The sequence below is a fragment of the Tetranychus urticae genome, chromosome 1 (assembly GCF_039701765.1).
Source record: "Tetranychus urticae isolate SD_2017Ah chromosome 1, NJAU_TeUrti_SD_1.0, whole genome shotgun sequence".
In the NCBI taxonomy this organism is placed as follows: domain Eukaryota; kingdom Metazoa; phylum Arthropoda; class Arachnida; order Trombidiformes; family Tetranychidae; genus Tetranychus; species Tetranychus urticae.
Window position 1 is genome coordinate 9,173,172 of NC_142958.1, and position 25,396 is coordinate 9,198,567.

The 25,396-nt window shown below is 32.4% G+C and overlaps 6 protein-coding genes and 1 long non-coding RNA gene across 7 annotated transcripts in view; 4 read left to right on the forward strand and 3 right to left on the reverse strand.

Moving 5' to 3' along the window:
• The window catches only part of LOC107365407 (uncharacterized), a 40,005-nt gene extending 37,261 nt beyond the window's left edge, over nucleotides 1-2,744 (reverse strand). Inside the window, exons 1-2 of the mRNA XM_015932894.3 lie at nucleotides 2,588-2,744; nucleotides 2,057-2,403 (exon numbers count right to left, since the gene is read on the reverse strand). Of these exons, the coding sequence (XP_015788380.2) occupies nucleotides 2,057-2,403; nucleotides 2,588-2,594 (354 nt within the window). The 5' untranslated portion in view covers nucleotides 2,595-2,744. The remainder of the gene's footprint in view (nucleotides 1-2,056; nucleotides 2,404-2,587) is intronic.
• Nucleotides 2,745-10,168: 7,424 nt separating this feature from the next.
• Sce (E3 ubiquitin-protein ligase Sce) lies at nucleotides 10,169-11,313 on the reverse strand. Its single transcript, XM_015933240.3, has 2 exons — nucleotides 10,767-11,313; nucleotides 10,169-10,700 (listed from the first exon to the last, which is right to left on the reverse strand). Exons 1-2 carry the CDS (start codon nucleotides 11,230-11,232, stop codon nucleotides 10,282-10,284), a joined length of 885 nt encoding a protein of 294 aa, XP_015788726.1. The 5' UTR covers nucleotides 11,233-11,313; the 3' UTR covers nucleotides 10,169-10,281.
• Nucleotides 11,314-13,640, forward strand: LOC149094520 (uncharacterized). The gene is made up of 4 exons (XM_089270319.1): nucleotides 11,314-12,698; nucleotides 12,805-12,902; nucleotides 12,969-13,081; nucleotides 13,156-13,640. The coding sequence occupies exons 1-4, from the start codon at nucleotides 12,668-12,670 to the stop codon at nucleotides 13,604-13,606; spliced, it is 693 nt and encodes a 230-aa protein (XP_089126445.1). The 5' UTR covers nucleotides 11,314-12,667; the 3' UTR covers nucleotides 13,607-13,640.
• A 1,230-nt stretch (nucleotides 13,641-14,870) lies between these two features.
• On the forward strand, nucleotides 14,871-16,049 carry LOC107365623 (uncharacterized). Its single transcript, XM_089270320.1, has 4 exons — nucleotides 14,871-14,998; nucleotides 15,097-15,194; nucleotides 15,261-15,373; nucleotides 15,450-16,049. Exons 1-4 carry the CDS (start codon nucleotides 14,968-14,970, stop codon nucleotides 15,892-15,894), a joined length of 687 nt encoding a protein of 228 aa, XP_089126446.1. The 5' UTR covers nucleotides 14,871-14,967; the 3' UTR covers nucleotides 15,895-16,049.
• A 122-nt stretch (nucleotides 16,050-16,171) lies between these two features.
• Nucleotides 16,172-19,122, forward strand: LOC107365622 (uncharacterized). Its single transcript, XM_015933155.3, has 4 exons — nucleotides 16,172-16,946; nucleotides 17,045-17,142; nucleotides 17,208-17,320; nucleotides 17,395-19,122. Exons 1-4 carry the CDS (start codon nucleotides 16,916-16,918, stop codon nucleotides 17,840-17,842), a joined length of 690 nt encoding a protein of 229 aa, XP_015788641.1. The 5' UTR covers nucleotides 16,172-16,915; the 3' UTR covers nucleotides 17,843-19,122.
• Nucleotides 19,025-21,259, forward strand: LOC107365621 (uncharacterized). The gene is made up of 4 exons (XM_015933153.3): nucleotides 19,025-19,166; nucleotides 19,332-19,420; nucleotides 19,524-19,645; nucleotides 19,742-21,259. Exons 1-4 carry the CDS (start codon nucleotides 19,148-19,150, stop codon nucleotides 21,066-21,068), a joined length of 1,557 nt encoding a protein of 518 aa, XP_015788639.1. The 5' UTR covers nucleotides 19,025-19,147; the 3' UTR covers nucleotides 21,069-21,259.
• LOC112539198 (uncharacterized) lies at nucleotides 21,069-24,416 on the reverse strand. Its single transcript, XR_016201048.1, has 2 exons — nucleotides 23,977-24,416; nucleotides 21,069-23,853 (listed from the first exon to the last, which is right to left on the reverse strand). It is a non-coding gene; the product is annotated as an uncharacterized LOC112539198 (long non-coding RNA).
• Nucleotides 24,417-25,396: the final 980 nt, after the last annotated feature.

Sequence of the window (25,396 nt, forward strand, 5' to 3'; positions counted from 1 at the left end):
GATAATCAATTTACTTTATCCCGCCTTGAAGATGAACATAGGGAAAGAAAAATGAAGAAGAAGAAGAAGAAAAAAAATGATTACATGAAAGGTCCAATTCTATGGTGATAGAAACGAATTTAGAATGAAATGAAGAAGGAAAAGTTGAGGAAACTTTGAAAAGGCAATTACATGGGAAGACGTCGAATGAGATTCGAATGATTCTGTATAAAAACCAACTTATTTTGGTTTACTTTGTCAACCTCCTTCACCATCAACCAAATAGCATGAAAAAGAGTCACAAAATGAAAAACCATTAAAGATCAAAGATGAACAAGTTCAACTGAATATGTAACTTGTAAGTACTATTTAAGTAACATGCAACCAGATGCTTTTGTCAGTTTAGTGTAACCTTTTTGTTTGACTGTTTTTGTTTCACTTGAAAATTTGGGTTTTTTATCAGAAATAGAGGAAAATGTAACTCTTGATTGTTTCCTTTTGTAATCTATTTATGAACTTTATTGGATTGTTCAATGTTTACCCAGAAAGAGATTTTCTAATAAATGATCATTTAATCATTGGATAAATATATTATTTTCATGTTTAAACTGTTTACCCGTCAAAATCTGTATTTACTTTACACTCTTTTTTCTTGCTTGATATCTTAATTGAATGATAGTCGAAAGCGTTTAAGGTTTGGTTTTGGACACTCGACTTGCCTGTGAAGCTGAAAAGGTGTTCATTATTGGCATTTTTGCATTGCTTTCTTTTTCCTCTATCTTTTTCAATTGTTATTCATTTCTTGCTCTTATTATGACATGAAAAATATGTGTGATTGGAACACAAAACAGTGGAAGAAATCATCATTTATCAAGATAAAGAGAGAAAAGGAAATGTAAAAAGATAAAAAGATGAAGACGAAGATAAAATAGACTTAAGATGAAGGTGAATGGTTTGGTGGATGACGAAGAAAGGCCTAACCTTGCGAAGGTTGACAGAGTTTTGTACCCTACAATGAACCTATTGATTCTTTGACCAAAGAAGCTATCGAAGAAGGGTGAGAAGAAGAAGAAGAAGAAGTGATCATCATCATCATCATCATCATCTTTATTGAGGGTGAAAGTGCCAATTCCAAATGTAAACACAGAGCCCCGAAAAGCAGCAAAAAAATATTGGAGTGAAGATGAAAGATAGAAAACGAAGGCGAAGAAGAAAAGAGAAGCTTTTAATGTTTCAATCTTCTTTTGTCCTGAGGTGTTCCTCTTTCTCTTCCTCTTTATCTTCCCTCTATTATGTTCACTTATTATTATACATAGAATGTACTTTTTGTAGACACTTTTGTGAAAGGCCAAAAAGGAACCCATAAGATGTATAATAATATTGGATGGTCACAAGAAAACGAACAAACTTTAACCTTATCACCTTCAATGAAAAGGAGATTTAACCATTTCGTACTAAAGCGCACTTCGGGATTAACATCTTAATACCAAATCACCGGGTCGCTCTTGTACGCGTCCCATTATTGTCACTGTATCTTTGTATTTGTCCTTTTTATCTCTTCTTCTTCTTCTTCTTCTTTTTCTGCTTTTCTCATCTTCTTCTTCCTCATCATTTCTTCCTCTTCTTCTTCTTTGCCAAATCTTTTTTACTTCTTTTACCTTTTCCAAATTGTCACCTAAATGACAATTCAATCAAGGCATTAGATTAACAATGAGAATCAAAGGTTACAATCAATAAAGCCTATTTGTTTGTTTGTTAACGAAGTGTTCAATTGTAAAATAATAATCCTTTGATGGTAACAATTTGAGTAAATTTTTTTGCTTCTCTCGCAAAAGTAAAAATGTTGTCTAGTAAATGATGCATTTTCATGGGTAAACTTTGCTCAACTGTTTCATGATCAATTATTGTCTTTACCTTTAGGTAAACATTTAATAAATCAATTATGCTCTTCCTGTTACAACTGATAAACTTGATTATCTTATTTACATGATAATCTAATAAACAAAAAGAACGCAATTGGTTTGTGTTTTTGTTTGCATTTGGAGGCTTTCAAAGAAAAAGTGTTCAATTGACTTACCTTCCAGTTATAACTTTGTGGAACCGGATCTTTGGTTATTTTACCCGGAAATGGTCCAAATCTGTGTCCAGATCTTAGGTCAACCTTGGTTGTAACGGTAACTAACCGAGGTGAACCGGAAACTGGATCAGATTGATTGGTTAAAGAAGAAGAAGAACAAGATGATTGAAGTTGAGGAGGAGGACGAAGTTCAAGAGATTTGGGTAAATTGTCCAGGAATCCATTTGAATGAAGAGTTTCCATTGTCAATGACAATTGATCCACTAATGTAGATGAAGATGAAATGGATTCATCATCACTTTCATCAATCCCATAATCACTTGCACTAAGAAGATCATCTTCATCACCTAATAACAAGTGAAAGTGAAAACGTTACAAACAAGAAGATGAAGAAAAAAACAAATTGCAAACTTTAAGTTTCGATTGAAAAAATCATTGGGGAAAAAGTGAAAAGATAAAAACGATCTGAGAACTGTCCAGAAAAGAAGAGATCATTTTCTTCGATTAAAAACTAAACGTAATGAAACTTACTTGACATTGCGTCGTTTTTGCTGGATTGATGAGGATGAGTTGACTGACAATGTTTAACTTGTAAGAGACACTTGAGAGACACAAGATGAGACGAAATAGAGAAAAGAAGAAGAAGAAGAAGAGAGACAGAAAAGAAGAACAGAAAGATAAAAAAGTAAGAAGAGGAGGGCGGTTAATGAAGAGGATGATTTACGTATAGAAACGTTAGGGAACAGCTGCGCAAAAACCGAAAACGCTTTTTTTGTTATTCTGACTATCAGACGATCGAAGCTTAGCGCCATCTCTTACCACTCCTCTCTATATTAACTTATCCACCCTATGAAGGAAGATGAAGAAGAGAGAAGGGAAAAGATGAATGTTGTCACTTTGAATCAATTGCTTGAGAACAGCCTTTCAACTGTTTAACATTTATAATCCTTCCTCTTCGAGGCCTTGCCTGTGCACTCAGTGACATGATAAGTGAAGATGATCATTGATGATCAAGTGAACATCAATAGGATGGTTTTCATAGTCAATTTCAATGTTGCCCAATGAAGATGAAAAGTAATTGTAACCAAATGTAACCTTAAAAAAAGTCTGTTTTTGCTCGAACTCGAATGCTTGTCAAATTGAAAATGTCAATATAATTATGGCGAACACATTAATAACTGAAAATGAACCAATCTCTAGATTAGTTTATTGCTGACCATAACATGGAAAAAGTGTGATTATCTTGCAAAATGTAATCGTTAAAACAAACTTGGTTATCTTGTGAACACTTTAAAGGTCACTTTGGTAAAGGTCATGACAATGCACACGATAAGACTAAATATGTGTGCCTAAAGGTCAAGATTATTATCAGGTTAAAGTTAAGTTAACCTGAACAAGGTCAAAGTTTGTTTTACAGAAAAGTCTTGAGTTGGGAAACGACCCAGAGTAAAGAGAATAATAATGAGAAGAATGATGAAGATGATGAGGATGATTAGGAGGTGGGCGGATGGAAGAAAGAGAGAGAGAAGAGAGAGAGAAGAGCAAATGTGTCAATTTAAATGCAAGATCACAATATTGAGCTTGGATTATGACTTTAAACAGCATTAAGATTGATCTTTATAACTGGTGTTTCTCAAGGAAATGTGATAGTTGTTTTCATGATCACCAGCCAATGTTTTTGTGCCTTGATTAACCACTGATTGCTGAGGTAAAAGCATCTTAAACAAGGTTTGAAGGAAGGTGTAAGAAGATGTAAAAAGATGAAACTCAAGCTCATCTGTATTGATTTTCAAGTCAACAATTGAACCTTTTCATGTTTCTTGTTTAACAATCTTGTTTATCTTAAAAAATGAATGTAAATAAACTTTGATTTCACCTTTGGAATGTTAATGTTGAAGAAAAGAGTTTCATGAAACAATTGAACAGAGTTTTCAGTTTCTTTTAAGAGGCCATTTTCCGGAATTTTTGCGAATCAAATGACGTTTTTCATCCAAAGTCATCTTATCATCAATGGAAGAGAATGATTTTTCATTGAAATCCAGATTTCTCCTTGAATCTTGAAAGCAGAATTTAATTCATGTTCATTTCCTTCTTTTTCCTTTTCCTTTCCGTTCTTCTTTCCTTTGCCATTATTTTAATAACATCTTAATATTATTCAGAAAAGTAAATGAATTGTGACAGATTCTTGATTCCCTCAACATCTTTCATTACCAGTAACTTATTAGACTCATTTCCATCTTCATCTTTCTTCTTCTTGTTCACCTTCTTCTCTCTCTCTCTTCCCACCTTTTCTCGTCCCTTTCCTCCTCCTATTTCTTTCATTCCTTACAGTCTAAATCTTACATCAATAATAAATAACTGTTTACAAACACAGGTTTGAATTTTAACACCAAATTTGAAGGATGACCGCAATATCACTTGAGATGCTTTCCTTTCAAGTGTAAACAAATCTTCCTGCGCTCACTTTCCTAAACAGATTGGCTTCATGCAAGAAGTGCGTTTATTAGTGCCTGGTCAGGTTTCAAGTCCTCCTTTTCCTCCTCCCGATTATCATTATCATCCTTCAACCTCTCTTAAAACAGTCAAAATTATTTGTCAAATTGGTAATAAAGTCAGTTGTTTTCTTCTCTTTTTTTTACTTCTTCTCTTGCTCTTGTAACAAGTGAAATATGGTGAGCAAAACAAATTTACTGCTCAAATTTTGGGCTCACAATCATCCTAATTATTCTCATCTCACAATCCTCCTAATCATTCAAACATGATGAATGACCAATAAGATTGTTGTCAAATTTAACCAACAACCATTATTAGCCTAAACAAATACAAGTTTTTCCTCTCAATTGAGTCTCATTATTGCGATTTACTTAGTAACTTGCCATTAAAAAAAATATTGTTTTAAACAGTTGCAACGAAAAGCTAGAAAAACCAATTTTCACTTATCATCGCTGTTCAATTACATGATTTCACTTTGATTGTAAACCAAACATTAAACAAATCGATTTGAAAGCAATAGGATATCCAATTTAAACGTTGATTATGATACATTTGAAATTTTTTTAGTCGTTAATTACATTTCAATTTGTTTTCAAACTCAACAAAATGAAATCTAATTTAAAAGTAATTTTGTTGGAAACCTTGAGTCAGAGAAATTTTTTAATTACCCAAATGGTTTCGGCTCTTTTGTGCCTAGTTCATCAGGTCGCAACCCTTGACTCGAAAGTCAAAGTTTTGACACTTATATTGTGTATGTGAGTGTATAACTCACCCAAATAAACCATAAAGTGATTAAACTTAACAAAATAATTTGCTACCCTCCGCAATGCGCTGGAACACTGATTGTTTTTACCAGAACCCTGACAAGATTTTCTCTGGAATCTGAGTTCCTAGAAAGCTCAAGTATTTTTCGTCCCTGCAGTCAAATCATGGTCATCATTTGGTCGTAGAATTTCCTTAAGAATCCTTTTCTGTTACATTTTCACGCAATACGACTGAAGTTTTTAGTGGGTAGGCTGAGTAGGTTACAATCGATCGACATAAAAACCACGAATTCTTAATAAAAAACCATTGTCAGAATAAGAAATGCGAATTTTGAAATCTTGTGATTTTGCCACATATTCTCGAATAATAAACACCAAACTGAATACAAAAAGAGTTTTTCTTTCAAAGTCAATAGTAAAAGATACGGATTCTGCATTAATTCAATCATGGCTTTGATTCTATGTAAAATTTTCTTTACAACCCTTTAGTTTGATCACAATCATGCCGCAAAAATTTCCTGTTTTGATTTTTTATATTGTATAGATGTATGGATTAATAGATATGTAAAACTGTGTTTCGAGTAAAGAGTTTGGTAAAAAAAATCTGTTGTCTAAAAAACTGCACAAAAAGAGACCAAAGTTTAAACTTTGAACTCAATTTTGTCAATGATGGTTCATTAGAGAAACTTGAAACTAATTCAACAAATGGAACCAGTTTTATGCCTCAACAAATAACAAAGTCCAAACTCGAATGAAAATTTTTTCGTTTACTTAAAAGAAAGGCTTTTTCATCCCAAATTACCGAAACAAAGCTAAACATCAACTTTTGTATTAATCTGACGATGTTTTTTTTTCATTATCAATTTGGATCTTCAAAGAACTTCATTTCATTTTTTAGTTTTCTCATTGACGGTTCCTTTTTCATTAAGAATTTGAATCTCCGCAAATGTGAATACATTTGACTCAGTGGAAGGTGCGATTATTCATGATTGTATTAGCCTCTAATCCTAGTCTAAAAATTGAATCTTGAAAAATTTGGAATCGATTTTCATAATTTATGAATCAAACATTAACCAATATTAATCTTTATCAATGTAAATTAAATAGTTGCCGGCAAACTGTGAAACCTCGACATTGTGTAGAATGACAATTGAAGTAAATCTTAAGTCACTTTATCATTGGTGTAAACAAACGATTAATCAAAAGTAAAAAAATTGATATTATTTATCAATCGTATTTTCATGCAAATACATTTCACTTTTGATCAACTGGTTCAATGATACAGGTTAATCTTGCAGACAAGATGATAAGCTCCATTTAACATTGTCTTTTCAATTTCTTTGAGTAAAAAGGTAAATACAAGAAAAGATGCTTTGTCAAGCAACACATCCCATTGTCATCCTATTGTCACTTTTGGTTGACCAAAGGTGTGAATGGTAGTATAACTAAATAAAAAGTAAAGTTTGATGTCTTATTCAGGTTCATTATTGAAACGTAAACGAATGAAGACATCATTCGCTCTTTTTTTAATACAATTTATTGCCACTTTCCTTCTTACCCTTACCTTGTCTTGATCGTCATATTGATCATCATATCGCCTCCAGCAACCTCCAAGTAAATCAACAAAGAGACGTTACTTTCCATTCTTCCAAGACAATATCGATGGTGAACATTTTTTTCTTTGTATCTTCTTCATCTTCATCTTCTTTGTCCGTTTGCCATGTAAGAAGATCTAAAGAAAATGAATGCAAAAGTAAAAAATTTTTTCTTTTCATCCTTTTCTTCTTCACCATCTTCAGAGGAAAGGTGAATCTATTGAGACATCAGATATCTTGAGACATCTTAAGAAACCCTGTTGACTAAAATAGAGGGATGAATGGCTAAGGAAAGGAGGAAAATGATTGAATTCATTTTGTTACCTTTCGCATTTTGTGTTTAACCTTAAGATGATTGGTGAGAGATTGTCCCATTTGGTAAGGAGAAGAGAAGAAGAAGAAGAAGAAGAAGAGGAAGAAAAGGAAGACATCAAAGCGAAAAAGAAAGGCAATTAATCATTACGAATTAAGCGTGTCCATTTTCCTGGTTGGACATTGGATTATGGACCAATCTTGTGTCCTTTATCAATGTTTGTATTTCTCGTTTTCCTTCTCATTCATCTTAATGTTTTTCATCCTTTTTTTTATTCTCAATCAGATGAAGAAGATTGCTCTTATTGATTGGTATCATGAAGTTTCAAAGGTTAATGTGACTATTGATATTGGGATCAATGTGAAAGGTCGACTGTCGAGTTTAAAATTGTCCAAGTTTCACCATAAGGAGCCAAAAAAAGAGGTTTCAGATGATTATGATAATATTGATGTAAACGCAAACAAGTTGGTCTAACATATTGAGCGTTAAATTATCATTCCTTTAAGGAACTAAGCATTGCAATTTTACCATTTTATTTAATTTTTTGCCTTTTTTCTTCTTCTTCTTTCCATTACCTTAAATTGATGATTCGTTCAGCATAATCTATCATAATTTTTTACCTTCACTAAAATTGTTATCAAAACTTGTGGGCTCATTTTGCTTTCTCGGCCAATCCAAAGAATCGGGTTACAATTGCAACAATGGTTATCACTTTATTAGCATTGTGATGTTGCTTCATTTTTAGACATCAAAACCATCGTCTATCTCTTTTGAAGAAAAGGATGAGAAGAGAAGAAGAAGAGAAGAGAAGGGAAGAGAAGAGCAGAGAAGAAGAAGAACAGGAGAAGGAAAAGATATTGATGATTATGATGTATGCGAATTGTCATTTAAATTTTGTTTGTCATTTTGTTATAAGTAATGAAAGGAAAGGAAAACGTGTGAAAACCATTTCCCATTCAATTCCGTCCATTCAATAAATCTCAATTTCACCTGGAAAAGACGCCCTCTACTTCAACCTGTATTCAGCTAATTTTATGTAACCTTCAATGCCTTTTCCAGGTATATTGCCCTTTAAACCATTTCAATGTTAAATCGTTTCAATCACAAATAATCAATCGCTAACGCTTTAAATTGATTATTTTTCTTCGGCAAATTTTCACATTTTATAACAAACTCTTAAGTTTTTGGTAAAATCCAAGAAAATAACATTCAGTTCAACACTAAAACTCACAATAATGGCATGAAACAGATAAATTTGAAGACACACAGAAAGCTCATGAAAACAATCTAAAGATCATTTTAATCAACATGGAAAACAATTGATTTTAATTTGATTATCAAAGTCAATTGGCAAGAAAATCATTTCTAAAAAATGGAAATGTTAAGGTTGATCTTGAATATACCAAAAGTGTGATTTTAATATGTTATACAAATTTACTAATATTTGATTGCGATTATGATTTTTCAAGATTACTGAGATTGTGGAAGATGAACTTGCATCTTGATGGAATTGTTTGTTTCTATTAATATAAAGCAATAAGTGAAAGGTCACAGCTCACAGTGTTCATGTTTCATCCTGCAAACCTGAATGATTAACTTGATGAGGGCAAAAAGATGATAGGAATTGAATGGTGAATGGGAAAAGTGAACCAGTTGTAGTTGCTATTTTGCTTTGTTGTATCACTATATAAATCAGTAGATCACTTTACTTGTGTTCAATATCATCCTATATGGTTTAATGATAACTTATTGTTGAATGATGAAAGGGAAGGAAAGTTTATTGGTAAGAAGCAGGACAAAAATAACAAATAGATGATGATGGTTATGAGAAAGGCGAAGGTGAGGAAGAAGAAGAAGAAGAAGAAGAGAAAGAAGAGAAAGTAAAAAAACGTCACCGATTCTTAATCAATGATATTATGGTTTAACCTTCTCAGTCAACTGGCTGACTTAAGGGATATAAAAGTATAACTTGAAATATGTTATTTTACCCTGAAATGTGCATTATGGATATTGTATCATTGATTTTATTAACGCGTCAACTTATAACACAGGTTTAAACAGACTTTTATATTCTTCCACTAATTCATGTTCACTTTACTTTTATCTTCATATTTATCATCTTTCATCATCTTCATCACAACCTTTCAACTGATGTTATTGAGGCTAATCATTCCAAGTGAGAGAAACCGATGTCAATTACATCCATTTATCTATTAAAATGAACAATTCAGATCAAATTGAAGTACAGATTTTAGGATTTCCATTTTAACCAATTCATCTTGTTGGTTAAACATTTTTTTTTGCAAATTTTTCACCATTTTCATCAATTCTGTCTATTTGCTTCCACTAATCATTCAATCATAATGTTAGAATTTTTCCTTCTTCAACCTCAGAATCATTATTGAAACTTTCATTCTTATCTCAATAGTCATTAGTCAATTTCATGATCAATAGTTACTTTATTCAGCATGGAAATAAGTTTCAACTGTTTTCTTCTCCATCATGACTGGTTATAGTTTTAATGATGTGACACAAAAAATAATATTCAGTTGTGATACTTAATGCATTTTTTGTGTTCCAATAGTTTTTTTCATTTCTTTTTTTTGTTGATCATCAATAAAGTTGAAGATGAAATAAGTCTTCACCAGGAATCATTTGATGCATCATGAATCGCGCGTGTCTGCAAAGTCTACTCTTGAACATAAAATATGTTTGAGAGAAAACACGAAATCAATAATTTTGGCTGAAAATGATATAAAATATGATGTCATTGATCCTCCTGACTTTGACAACATGAAACTTGGATCAACAACATTAGACTTTTGGATAAGTCAACGATTAAATGTTTCACCAATCTGATAAGCTTCAAAGTAAACATAAATTCAATTCCAACAATTTGTGTTCAACTCGCAATTTGTGTGTAAACCGAGACAAGACCTACCATCTGTTTGCTAACATTCAAACTAAGTTGTTGCTTGATCGTTTATTTTTGTTGTACATAAATAAATTTGGAACTGCAAAGAGTTTAAATGATGATTTTCATCAGGTTTGGTAAATAAATCATTGTGTTAAAACGTTATATCCATAATAGAGTTCCAAAGGTTTATCGCTCTTCCAAAACTTTTGCTTGATTTCATCTAATGTTGATTGGCCTTGCAGGGGGCGATATTCACCAGGCCCAGTTGCTTTGTAAATTGTAAATAGAGATGTTTCGGTATCTTTTAAATCTTGATTATTTTCACAATTATTTGGATTAGTTTCCAGGAAATGACGCATTGAAAGATACTTAATCAGGTGGTCGACAGTGGCATTTGTTGTTGTTTTGAGAAAACGAGTGTGAATTAAGCTGCTGTTTTCCGGGTTATCGACATCTTGAGTCAGTGGTTTGAATACCAATTCAACTTCTTGTTGATTGTTGTCCTGATAAGATGTGCTCGAAGCACAGCTTTCGGCTTCTGTAGTATCTGCGTTGGTAGTATCTGTAAAATAATTGCAAATAAATTCGATTAGATGTCGTAAACAGGTAGTTATAGAGATGATATTACCTTGATAATGATTAACACCATTACTTTTCCTGCCAAGGCTATTTTTTCTTGTCGGCTGTCCATTTTCTTCGATCCCAATTGATCTTCCAAGTCTGGAATTAATCATTTCTTGGTGTTTCTCGTATTCTTCACGACTGGGGTATATTTTCGATATCAGCATATCAAAATTGGGATCAGCTCGAAGTGATCGTCTTGAGACGAGCTTTTTCCGACAGGTAGGACATTCTTTGTTACCACTTCTCAAAGCAGTACATATACACTCATTACAAAATCTGTGTAAACACTCTTTTGTTGTCATAGTGTTTTTCAACATATCCAAACAAATTGGACACATCAGTTCACTTTGTAAGCTCCTGGGTTTCACGGCGATCTCGGTGTCATCAGTGATTAACGGCTGAGGTTTCCTATTAAGTTCATATAAACTTAACTCCCAGGGCTTGTTGTTACCACTCAAATCAACTCCCATGATGAATAAAGATCGAACAGAAATAAAAATAGCGGAAAAAAATCTTGTTTAATCTTCACAGACAAAGATGAGGAAAGATGAGGAAAGATGAAAAAAAGCTATACTGATAAAAACAGATCAACAGATGTCAGCACAAGATTTCTTTTTTAATCAACTACTTTGCATCTCTCAAGATGGCGCTGCCTCATCTCAATAAACCTTTAATTTTTTTGCAATTTACAATTAATCGGTCATAGGTCAATTAATATTAAATGTAATTGATCAGCTGAGCTAAAATTCATTCATGAAACATTGAAGTGAATTCTGCTTTGAATGATTGCATTATCAGCAAAATCCTAACTATAAATATTGCAGGATTTTTCATTTGTTGTTCACCAACATAATGAGAAATTTAATCATGTCGATTGCATTCTAACCATGATTTTGAGGTAATTAAATATCAGTCTTTGAATGAAAATTTATAGCAAATTTTGCACAAAATGAGATTTTTAAGATGATTCAAGTTTTATCTTTAAATAATTTTGCAACTAGCGCTCGTTGTAAATATTTTACTAAACACATTGTTACTGTTTTTCATCTTCAATATTTATATTCACAATGTTTATCTTGCGCTCCAAGTTGTTCAATTATGCTTCCGCTGGTCAACATCTTTTTGGTTATGTTTCATTAGCCACCATCAATCTGGTACAAAATATTCAATTGACCGACATTTCTGGTACAAATTTCCATACGATAGCAGCCATACAAGATTTCACCTCAAGCAAGCCTATCAACCGACACAAAGGATCTTCTTGGGTCTGAGGAAAGAATCACCGTTCATGATTATAAGCAGATTGTGGATTCTGGTGTTAAACATTTGCTGATTGATGTTCGGCCACCGGAATATTTTTCTTCATTCAACATAGAAACATCCATCAATTTAACAAGCAAAATATTTAAACGAATTTATGGTGAAAAATCATATCGCAAAATGGATTTCCAAACTAAACTTATTACCAAATGATCAGCAATCATCATTAATCAACTAAATCAAGTTTCCATGTCTTGTTATTTCTCATCCTTAAAACCATCATCATGTGTAATCTTTAATTATATTAACAATTATATTATCTACTAATTATGAAGGATTACTTGTCATCTTTGTCTTTATTATCATAAATCAACAAGAAGAGTCTCTTCAATAAACTTAAATAAATGTATAAATCAAATTATGCAAGTTTAGACAAAATTATTACTTTTTATATTTAGTTTCGTTTGAAGAGAGCGCTCTTGCTTAGGTTGAACATGTTTTGGGCCAAAATCCTAGTTTATTGTTAGGAACCAAAACCATTTCAAATTTTGCCAGTTTTACTTCTGCTTTCAGTTAATAAAAAGCTTGTTCTTCAGCCTGTTTGCCGTCTCAAGAAACATAGATATTGATATTATCGGTGTTAAAATGGACCAACAGAATAATAATTCTGATAAAAGTAAGTTGATCGAATTATCTAAATGAAATAATTCATTCAATACTTTTTATTTCATTTCCTTTTCAAAACTACAATCCTACCATACAATGCTTAACTCTTTCAATAGTTGAATTCAAAGTGAAATTTCTAGGTGAATATTATGACATTGTCATTGATAGGAATGATGATAAATATATTTACAAAACGCAACAATTATTCCAACAGGTAAGTCAAGTTATTATTTATCATTTCATTCACTCGTTTTGGTAACATATTTTGTCAAATTTATAGCTTGCGTTGATAACTGGAATACCAAGCAAATATGCGAACTTGGTAAAGCTGTTTGGAGCCGAACCAGATGATTATCGTCCCAGTACACATCATTGTATATTCAATGATATACCGTAAGCTTCATTTTTTCCTTATTCGAGACAATTTGTTAACTTTCTATAATTAATTGTTTCTTATTTTTTCATAGCTTGACAAGTGACGATCAACCTGTTTGGCCTGTGAGAAAAGACCTGCGTGCATTTGATAATGCTGTACCTCGTTATCATCTCTCTTTTCAGGCTGCTTCGAATAATGTTGCTATCCCAAATATTCTTATCACTTACAACCTAATACCTGAAAGCGAGGTTCCAGAAGGCGTTTGCAGCAGATTTTTTTGTCAATATAAATATACTAAAAGTTTCTTCCACAAGATAAAAAGGGTTATTTATAACGAGGAATTGAATTCAAAACTTGAGCATGTACATTCAGATAGGACATTGGGATGGGAGCGCTGGTTTATGGAAAAGGCCGAAATTATCAAAGAGTTTAATGTTGGACAATACATTCATAAATATGCTCCTTGTGTTCATCAATTTGATCGAGCAGGACGAGCTTATGGAGCCGGAAATTCACCATTGTACAATAGAAATCGAGGTTAATTATATAAATTTGATAAACTCATATAGAATCATATAAATGAATGAAGTTTTAATCATGTAATTCCTGTAATTTACGAGACTCATCATCAAAAAATGGTTCAGCAACAAGTAATCATCATTATCCAAATAAAAATGAATCAAACAGAGTAAACAATAATCACACCAATAGTAGTAACAATAGTAATAATAATCAACAAAATCATCATCATTCTAATCATCATGTTAACCATCAACAGCAACAACAGCAACAACGTCAAAATGTCCAAGCAAACCAGGAGAATCTTGAAAGTTATCGTTCAACAGGAGAAATTAAGATTGACGAGTCACCTTCACCAATAGGATTTTTACCTCATCTCAATGGTTCAAATGAAATGAACAGCAATAGTTTTACTCGTCCATTATCACCCAATACCGGTGGACGAAGTCACTTTCCACTCTCATATCCACGACCTTTTCATCCATTGCTTCTCGAGTCAATGTATCGCCTTCAAGCAGAAAATTTATCCGCTGTTGCTAAACCACTACCTCTATCGACACCCGCATTCCCCTCACTGTTTCCCGATTCAACTCGATTCTTACCTTCTTACCCATCTCGTTATCAACCAGCTTTACTTAATCCTCTTCTGGGTTCACCTTTATCGGCCACCTTTAATGATCTTATGAGACATCATATGCAAAACAAGTTGACTTCAAGTCCAACATCTGGATCAAGTGGTGAAAGGTCCAAACTGTCAAACAATTCAAGTTCAAATGGTAAAGGAGATAAAGATCATCACCATCATCATCATTCACACCGAGATCACACCAGAGACAGGGAGAAGGATAAGGATAAGGAAAGGGTAAACAGTGATGCCGTTCATGAAGATGGAAACACTGTTCTTAATGAGTTAATGTTTAGAAACCCTTTAAATGTTCTTTGTGTGATCGATGTTTTGGACAACAAACCATTATCATGTGTAATCTTTAATAATATTTCCAATTTATTATTACTATTATAACTATTATATTAACAATCATATTATTTATTAATTATGAAGAATTGCTTGTCAACTTTGTCTTTATTATCATAAATCAACAAGAAGAGTCTCTTCAATAAAATTTAATAAAGGTATATTATAAATAAAATGATGAAAGTGAGACAAAACTATTATTTTTTATATTTAGTTTCGTTTGAAGAGAGCGCTCTTGCTAAGGTTGAACTTGTTTTGGGCCAAAATCCTAGTTTTCTGTTAGGAACCGAAACCATTTCAAATTTTGTCAGTTTGATTTCTGCTTTCAGATACAAAAAAAACTTGTTCTTCAGCGGCAAACACGTGTTTGCCGTCCCAAGAAACATAGATATTGATATTATCGGTGTTAAAATGGACCAACAGAATAATAATTCTGATAAAAGTAAGTTGATCTAAATGAAATAATTCATTCAATACTTTTTATTTCATTTCCTTTTCAAAACTACAATCCTACCATACAATGCTCAACTCTTCCAATAGTTAAATTCAAAGTGAAATTTTTCGGTCAATATCATGACATTGTCATTGATAGGAATGATGATAAATATATTTACAAAACGCAACAATTATTCCAACAAGTAAGTCAAGTTTTTATTTTTCATTTTATTTACGCATCTGTGTAACATGTTTTGTCAAATTTATAGCTTGCGTTGATAACTGGAATACCAAGCAAATATACGACCTACGTAAAGCTGTTTGGAGCTGAACCCGATGAGAATGATCTGAGAACACATCATTGGATATTCAACGATATACCGTAAGCTTCATTTTTTTCTTCATTCGAGACAATTTTTTTACTTTTATATTATTAATTGTTTCACATTTTTTCATAGTTTGACCAGTGACGATCAACGTTCTTGGTCTGTGAAAAGCCTTCGTGCATTTGATAATGCTGTATCTCGTTATCATCTCTCATTTCTGGCTTCTTATTGTAATGTTGTTACCCGAAATATTCATATCTCTTACAAACTAATACCTGAAAGCGAGGTTCCAGAAGGCGTTTGCAGCAGATGTTTTTGTCAATATAAATATACTAAAAGTTTCTTCGACAAGATAAAAATGGTTATTTATAACGAGGAATTGAATTCAAAACTTAGGCTTTTAGATGTTCAGACATTGGGACGTGAGCGCTGGTTTGTGGAACATTGTAAGGTTTACAAAGAGTTTAATGTTGGACAATACTTTGAATACCTTGCTCCTTGTGTTCATCAATTTGATGGAGCAAGAACAACCCATGGAATCGAAAGATTGGCATCTTACAATAGAAATCGAGGTTAATTAGTTATTAGTTAATCGGTCATTTAATATTAAATGTAATTGAGCAGCTGAACTAAAATTCATTCATGAAACATTGGAGTGAATTTGGCTTTGAATGATTGCATTAGCAAAATCATAACTATAAAAGATTAAAGAATTTTCCAATTGTTCACCAACATATTCAGCAGTTTAATCATTTAATCGATTGCATTCTAACCATGATTTTTGAGATGATCAAATATCAGTCTTTGCATGAAAATTTTTAGTGAATTTTACACAAAATGAGATTCTTAAGATGATTCAAGTTTTATCTTTAAATAATTGTGCAACTAGCGCTCGTTGCGAATATTTTACTAAACACATTGTTACTGTTTTTCATCTTCAATATTTATATTCACATGTTTATCTTGTTGGTTATGTTTCATTAGCCAATATCAATCGTGTACAAAAGATTCAATTGACTGACATTTCTGGTACAAATTTCCATACGATAGCAGCCATACAAGATTTCACCTCAAGCAAGCCTAACATATCTTGGTTTAATCGCTACTTCTCTAAATCAACCGACGCAATGGATCTTCTTGGGCCTGAGGAAAGAATCACCGTTCATGATTATAAGCAGGTTGTGAATTCTGGTGTTAAACATTTGCTGATTGATGTTCGGCCGCCGGAATATTTTTCTTCATTCAACATAGAAACATCCGTCAATTTACCATTGAAACAGTTGTTGAGTGAAACTGGATTACAGCAATTTATTGGATTGTCAAAGGAAATGAACAATCAGAGATCGGTATATGTATAAATGTATAAATAAAATGATGAAAAATGAGACAAAACTATTATTTTTTATATTTAGTTTCGTTTGAAGAGAGCGCTCTTGCTCAAGTTGAACTTGTTTTGGGCCAAAATCCTAGTTCTTTGCCAAGAACCAAAACTATTTCAAATTTTGTCAGTTTTACTTCTGCTTTCAGGTAAAAAAAACTTGTTCTTCAGCGTGTTTGCCGTCCCAAGAAACATAGATATTGATATTATCGGTGTTAAAATGGACCAACAGAATAATAATTCTGATAAAAGTAAGTTGATCTAAATGAAATAATTCATTCAATACTTTTTATTTCATTTCCTTTTCAATACTACAATCCTACCATACAATGCTCAACTCTTCCAATAGTTAAATTCAAAGTGAAATTTTTCGGTCAATATCATGACATTGTCATTGATAGGAATGATGATAAATATATTTACAAAACGCAACAATTATTCCAACAGGTAAGTCAAGTTATTATTTGTCATTTTATTTACTCATTTGAGTAAAATTTTTGTCAAATTTATAGCTTGCGTTGATAACTGGAATACCAAGCAAATATACGAGCTACGTAAAGCTGTTTGGAGCTGAACCAGATGAAGAAGATTGGAGGACATATCATTTGATACGAAACGACGCACCGTAAGCTGCATTTTTTCCTTATTCGAGACAATTTGTAAATTTGACATAATAAATTGTTTCTCATTTTTTCATAGCTTGATCAGTGACGGTCAACCTCATTGGCCTATCGAAGGAGGCCTTCGTGCATTTGATAATGCTGTACCTCGTTATCATCTCTCTTTTGAGGCTGGTTTTTGTAATGTTATTACCCGAAATATTCTTATCTCTTACGGACTAATACCTGAAAGCGAGGTTCCAGAAGGCGTTTGTAGCAGATTTTTTTGTCAATATAAATATACTAAAAGTTTCTTCGACAAGATAAAAATGGCTATTTATAATGAGGAATTGAATTCAAAAATTAGGCTTTTAGATTTTAGGACATTGGGACTTTGGCCCTGGTTTGACGAACATTTAAAGGTTTATAAAGAGTTCAATGTTGAACAGTACATTGGTTGCCATGCTCCTTGTTTTCATCAATTTGATCGAGCAAGACGAGTTTATGGAATCGAAAGATTAGCATGTTACAATAGAAATCGAGGTTAATTATATGAATTTGATTAACTATTAGAATCACATAAATGAATGAATTTCAAATTATGTAATTCCTGTAAAAATTCATTCATGAAACATTGAAGTGAATTTGGCTTTGAATGAATGCATTAGAAAAATCATAACAATAAAATATTTCAAAATTTTTCATTTGTTGTTCATCGACATATTGAGCAATTTAATCATGTCGATTTCATACTAAACATGAATTTTGAGACTATCAAATATAAGTCTTTGAATGAAAATTTGCACAAAATGAGATTCTCAAGATGATTCAAGTTTTATCTTTAAATAATTGTGCAACTAGCGCTCGTTGTGAATATTTTACTAAACACATGGTTACTGTTTTTCATCTTCAATATTTATATTCACAATGTTTATCTTGCGCTCCAAGTTGTTCAATTATGCTTTCGCTGGTCAACGTCTAGTTGGTTATGTTTCATTAGCCAATATCGATCTGGTACAAAAGATTCAATTGACCGACATTTCTGGTACAAATTTCCATACGATAGCAGGTATACAAGATTTCACCTCAAGCAAGCCTAACTTATCTTGGCCTAATCGCTACTTCTCTAAATCAACCGACGCAATGGATCTTCTTGGGCCTGAGGAAAGAATCACCGTTCATGATTATAAGCAGATTGTGGATTCTGGTGTTAAACATTTGCTGATTGATGTTCGGCCACCGGAATATTTTTCTTCATTCAACATAGAAACATCCGTCAATTTACCATTGAAACAGTTGTTGAGTGAAACTGGATTGCAACAATTTATTGGACTATCAAAGGAAATGAACAATCATGGACCGGTATATGTAATGTGTGCAAAAGGTATATCATCACAAATTGCTGTTAAATACTTGAAAGATAAACTTCCACCTCAAAATTTGGTCATTAAAGATGTCATTGGTGGAATCACAGCTTGGCGTGAAGAAATTGACAAAACAAGCTAGTCACAATCTCGATTGAGAAATGACCAATTGTTGAAATTTGATGTTGATCCAAAATAGTTTTATTAGTTGAATCAAATAACCAATAATGTATAAATCAGCTTAATAATATAGAAATGTAATTTAATCTGAAATTGTTTGAAAAGACCGCGTTAGAGGTTCAAGTTATTCTCACATAAACTTTTTATTCTCAAGGCATCTATTTAGCGAGCAGTCCATTGAAGAATAGACTCGTTAATAAACAAAGTCTTTCTCTCTTTCCTTTCACTAATTTAACTTTATTGTTTTTAAAATTGTTAATTAAAACACCATTTCTTAATAAGAAGAGTATTATTATCTTAAATTATCCAATGGAATCGGCCAAAGAGGGTGAGTTATCATTTATATGTTTATTGTAAACACATTTTTACCATATCTTTTGGTATCATCGGCATCTGCCATTGCCTCTCATTTTCCCGGGTTCATCCGAAAAACTTGTTTTTTCCTTAGAATCTAATTATATTCGTTTTTTATTTTATTTTATTAACTATTTAGAGTTACAATCTTACTGGGAAGTAGCCAGTATCACTCATTTTTGTCATTTATTCAAAAAAAAGTTGAAATTACCTCCGTTTGATTTTGAGGTAAGTGTCTTTTGTCATCTTTTGTTAACTTGTATCGATATTCTCTCAAAACTTGAATCAATTCCCTTGTTCTCACTTACTTTTTCTTATCTTTTTTTGTTAGCTTCTAGAGAATGCCTTATTGGAACCAATTACTCCCGAGGGGGATGAATCTGGAAAATTACTCATTGATAAAATTTTGCAAGTTCTAGTTGCTGGTTATTTTGGACCATCTATTTTGATAGAGTAAGAATTATTTGTTTTCTTCTGTTTTTTGAATGCGTGATACTCTTTAACAATTATAATTTATAATATCTATCTTATTTTGATCATTTTATTTAGTGAGACGACATTTGATCACTATTTTAGAGAACTAATTGAAGTAGAATGGATTCAAAATGACAAGTTGAAGAATCCTCTTATACAAATTTCGTTGGATGAAAACGGAGAGGAAAGAAAAGAATGGGTCGATTTCCATGCACTTCATGTTCGCACCAAAGTTCAAATTCTTTACAAGTTATGTGATTATCGGCTTGCTGCTCAGGATTCATCTACTTTTGTTAAGGATGCGGCAGGTAAACTCAGACACAAGCCTATCGGTATTGATTCTTTGGGTTATGTTTATTGGTACTTTCATGGTAGAAGACTATATAAGGAAAAACCAAAAGTTGCGAAAATTCTTGTCGAAAAGTTACGTGAGCCAATGAAACCTGTCAACGGTTTATCAGCCTCTCCTGTTAAAGAAATAGTTGCAAATGGCGCTGCCGATATTAAATGTAATTCTCCGATCAAAGAAAATCCCGATGGAGGGAATCCAGATTTAGCGAAGTCAGCTCCTATAAGTGAAGATTCAAATAATTACAGCAAAACAATGGCTTCTGGTCTCAAAAATCAAACAACTTTATGGAGTTGGTTGAAAAAAGTTCAATCCAAACCGGAACCCAAATCAACCACCGGCGTTCCAGTATCTATACTTAAAGAATCTTGGTCTGTAATTTGTCATAATGTGGAAGATTGGCGGAAGCTGATTGAAAGAATGAAACATAGTTTAAGTTTAACTGATCGAGAACTTGCTGAACGATTCAAGCTGACCTACTTACCTAAAGCAATAGAGGCAGAAGAAGCATTTCTCAAGCGACAAAGAGCAGAGGAGAGAGCAAGGCTCATAGCCTTGATGCCTAAAAGACATTCTGAAAGAATAGCCACTAAATTAGCTCGATATGATTCCTTATTACAATCAAATGTCATTGATAGCAAATTGAGAAACCGAGAAAATCGCGATCAATTGCGCAAACTATATCAAGAAGCCTGTTCAGATCTCGATGAAAAGGACAAGAGTTTCGATCCCAGCAAAGAATTAAATAAAGAAAAAGTCGTCGTTAAACAATATCCAGTTATCAACCATAGATATTCAACACGTAGAAAGATGTTGGATTCTGATGAACCATCATCATATAATGAAGAAAATTCGCAAACATCATCAGGTGTTGGGTCATCTTTATCTGATGAAGTAACCAAAATGCACTCTCCTGAACCAGATGTAACAGATGAACCAGATGAACAAAATGAGTCAGATGAACCAAAAGACTTTTCTTCAGAGTCTGATTTGTGCCCCGATGATGACCCGACACCAGCAAAACGTTTGAAAGAAGACTTAATAGTCAATTAGTTTCACTTTCTAATAGTCCTCTCAGTCCGATAAAAATTTAAATCATCTAAAATCATTTAATTTCCTTTCATTCTTCAAATTGCATTACTTTTTCCCTTTTATTTAGTTAGGACTTTCTTAATATTTTCATTTATTTTTATAAAATTGTGTAAAATGCCTATTTTTCAAAAATAAACTAATGATTGAAGAAATTGAATTTTAAAATTGATTCCAATCCCAACAAATACAACCTAAAATTTGTAAAAATCGTTAGATGGCGACTGTAGTAATACCAATATCATTTCCGAATCCTTTAAACCAAGAAAAAAATAATGAACCCAAAACTGGTTGATAGATGTAGTAACTTGTATTGATTGAGAAAAACTTGGGCTCAGATTCAAGGTTACCGATCAATAATCTCAAGGTCAGAACATGAAGATAATTAGTTGAACCAAAAAAGTGGTTCTTTTGAAAACTAAAGAAGATGATGAATAGAGAAGAAAAGAAAAGGGAAACAAGAAAAGAAAGAGATTAAGACTAAATAATGAAATATGTTAGCACATAAAAACAGGTAGACGATTATTCATAGAAGTAAAGAAAGAGGAAAAGGAAAGGTAAAAAAGAGGAAAAGCTGATAACTTGATATTGAAGGAACGCCATGGAAAAACAATTTCACTAATCATGTTTAATTTAACATCAAGTTTTAATACCAAAGCCATGAACTTGTTTTGTTTCGTGCAAAGACGATAACGACTTTTTACTTCTCTTACCCAACAATCACGCGTTAATCAACAAGAACATTAGCACCAGTGTAAGAAGAAGAAAATAAGATTTCTGGTTAAAAAAAGGTAAATATAACCTTAGGCGAAAAACTTGATTCCATAGGCAGAGAGAGAGAGAGTGAAGAGTGAGGAGAGATCCGGAGGAAAATATGTGTTTTTGCAGTAAACTTGGTTGTTTTGTCCGGTAATAATAATGATAATGATAGCAAATTAAAATTGCAAGATAAATTGAAGAGGAATTGCGTTATTTCAGTTTACAGATAAATTCTGGTTTATAAATAAATGCTATTTATAAATACCTGATCAATGCGAGGTCAGTGTTGAACATGAGATAAACGCACAAACAGTTTGGTTGACGATCAACTAAGCAATCAACTGGTTGCAATAATTTTGTGCTCAGTAAAACCAAAATTATCTTTTAAGGTGATTAAATGACAATTGACAATTGATTGAATTTCAGTCTTTTTTTTCTTACTCATTGCTTTAAAATTTTGCCTTGTGATTAAAAGTTTATTGAACATTTTCAATGAAAATCACTTTCCATCAGCGTTTATTTCCGGATCAAAGTTAATTCCACATTTATATTGAGGCCTGATTGTTTGCTGTTGAAACATCAATGATTTAACAATCGTCAATTGTTATCAGATCAAAAATGATCAAATCAATCAATTAAAGCAGCTTGTTGACTCGCATTTCTCTCTGTCTCATCCTCTTTCCCATTGTATTTAATGTTTCCAGTTTCACCATTGATTGACTTGATTAGAATGACTTTGGATGTATTTAAATGCCATCGACAATCATAATCATTATCTTCTTCCTTCTGACGTTCCCTTGTAATAATATCGGTTAACTCAGCCAACTAACCATTTCTGTTGTAAGCAAACAAATAAGCCTCCAAAGTGCCAAATTACAAAAGTCAATTAGACAAATGTTTAAATTTGATTGACCATTGATTTACAGTTTACTGATTTGTTGATAAAAGTAGAGAGAGAGAGAGAGAAAAAAACAGGAAAAATTAATGGTTAAATTTGATTGTTCAATGTTGAGGTCAACCGAGAATGGTAAAGGAATCTTTAATTGGACTGTCCAAGATGAGGAAAGATGAGGTTAAGGTTTCCGATTTCACTTAATACAAAAGATTACCAACATTTCAGGTTATGATTATCAGCTGAAAGATTTTTGATAATGATCGGACAATGATGATCCTGAAATGCTTGTAAAGGTTTGTCTGGAGAAGAATGAAAAATAAGTAAATCAACAAGATTATGATGAGAAGGATGAAGATGGAAGAAGATGATCTCCAGAAAAGATTCAATTTTTTGAACAAAACTGTTTTCTTTTTTGATTGATTGTGAACAAATTTTCTGGTTTATTGTAAAGGAATAAACAAAATCATTAGAGTGAATCAAAAGAAGAAAATAATTGGTTCGAAGATTCATTTTTTGATTATTCCTTTCATCAATTCACATTCTTTCACCATTTCTGGGTTTGTTTTACTTGTTCAATATCCACAATCAACTGATCAAGGAAAAAGGTTAATACAATTGACAACAATTTTCACACTTTTTCTTGTTGATTGTTGCGCTGCTTTTTGCCATTCAATGTTGACACTTGTGGGTTGATAAATGGTTAGCATTTGCATATGCATCTTTAAGCAATTAAACTGAAACCCACTTTGAAATAAACTCTGCAAATTGATTGTTGACTAAATTAGATTAAACTTGAAACTGGGATAATCAATGTTGTGATTATATCCTGAAGATGATCCTGATTCTTTAAACCATTATTACTAGCCATTATCTTGTTCAATGTGTACTTTATGCCTTCTGATTAGGACAAGGAGAGGCTTTACAATTGAGCCGCAAGGTAAATTGAACAAGCGCAAAGTAAAGGTTGAACAAAAAAACAGTGAAATAACAAATTGTGAGTTAATGCTTCCTGCTGTTGGAATACCGTGTTAACCGATGATGATCCAGGATAAAAATTAAGAGCATCAAGAAGAAGAAGAATAATCAAAGGTAAACCTAAAAGAATGCAAAGAAGAGGAATAAAGATGAAGAAATGGTTAACAATTTTGCTGAGGCACAAAACGCAAAAGGATGCAAATACAGATCCGTTCTCGTTCTTGCTCTATCAAACATACTAACCGTTTATCCTGATAAAATGATGCGGAGGATGAAATATAATAAAAAAAAGGAGAGAGAAAAGAGAAAGAAGCTGATTAACTAGAACACGATTGGAACCAAGAATCTGGATTAGAGGTTGAACAAGAATCTTAATAACATTTGGTGTAAGCATGGCATTTCATCTCATTTGCAAACACGGATCATGTTTGGTGATGATTATGATGATCAAGTTGGGGAAACATTAAAAAAGGATTGGGCAAAAGAAGAAGAAAAAAAGAGGAAAAACAAAAATAAATGAGTTACAATAAAGACTCTCATAGTGACTTGAATAAAGGTTAACATCGAACACCAAATAATGATCCAGTTTTTTCATGATTTGACCAGAAACTGGGAAAAGCAGAGGAAAAATTTTCTTCAATTTTTTCGCCTTTTTTTTTCATTACCTCTTGAATCAATGCAAATGATAAACAAATTGAAGTAAAAAATGAGTAAAAAAAGTTGTGCTAATCAGCTGACCGTTTATCCCGAGTTTCATTAATCAATTAAAAGCGATTGATTTATAATTGACTTGAGGGGTTAACCCTTTTCTCTTCTCTTTCTCTTCTTTTTTTCCTTCCATCCATTTCATGATCATGATCATGATAATCATCAGACTGGACCACTAGTACAGTGAAGATGCACGGACTCACCGAACCAGTATTTGCCAGTATTTTTATTCCTCTAATAATAGTTGAACAAGTAAGTTCCGTTCTTCATGAAAAATGTCCGAATAGCCCAGTTTCTCTTCATCCGTATCATTACTTGTTTTTCTTTATCTCATCATGTTATCATCGTCTTACTAACCTCTTCTGATTCACTTGAATTCACCTTGAAAGAAGAAGAAAAAACAACAACAAAAAAAGTGTATTACAATAATGATAGTGAAATGAATTTATTCAGTTGAAATCTGCAAACATCATTTTCACTTGTTTATCAATCAACAGTATTCACCAATGTTTCCATCCATTGCAACTTGCAAACATTGGCAGTTCAGCTTCAATTTCAGCTTAAAGTTATCACAAGTTGAGCTGAAACTGAAAAAAATGAAAGTCAACTTTTCCTTTGTTGTATTAATTTTTCTGGTTAAAGGTTATTGTCTTGATGATTGTATAAATAGATTGTTTTGGCACATTTTGTTTGTTAATTTTGCTCTTTCAATGAAACCCTGAACTAGAGAAAGCATTTACATGTGATCATGAACTTGAATCAATTGGTTAACTTCCTGAATTAATGCCAATTTTGATATAAACTTTGATATTTTCTCAGCCTTTCAATGTTTATCTAAATGTTAAACTAAGGAAAAGCGCAAGTAAACTCAATTGATTAAACATGAACGCATTCACTTTCAATCTCAAGTTATCAAGATTAATGAACGAGTTAATTGCTCTCATTAATATTTATA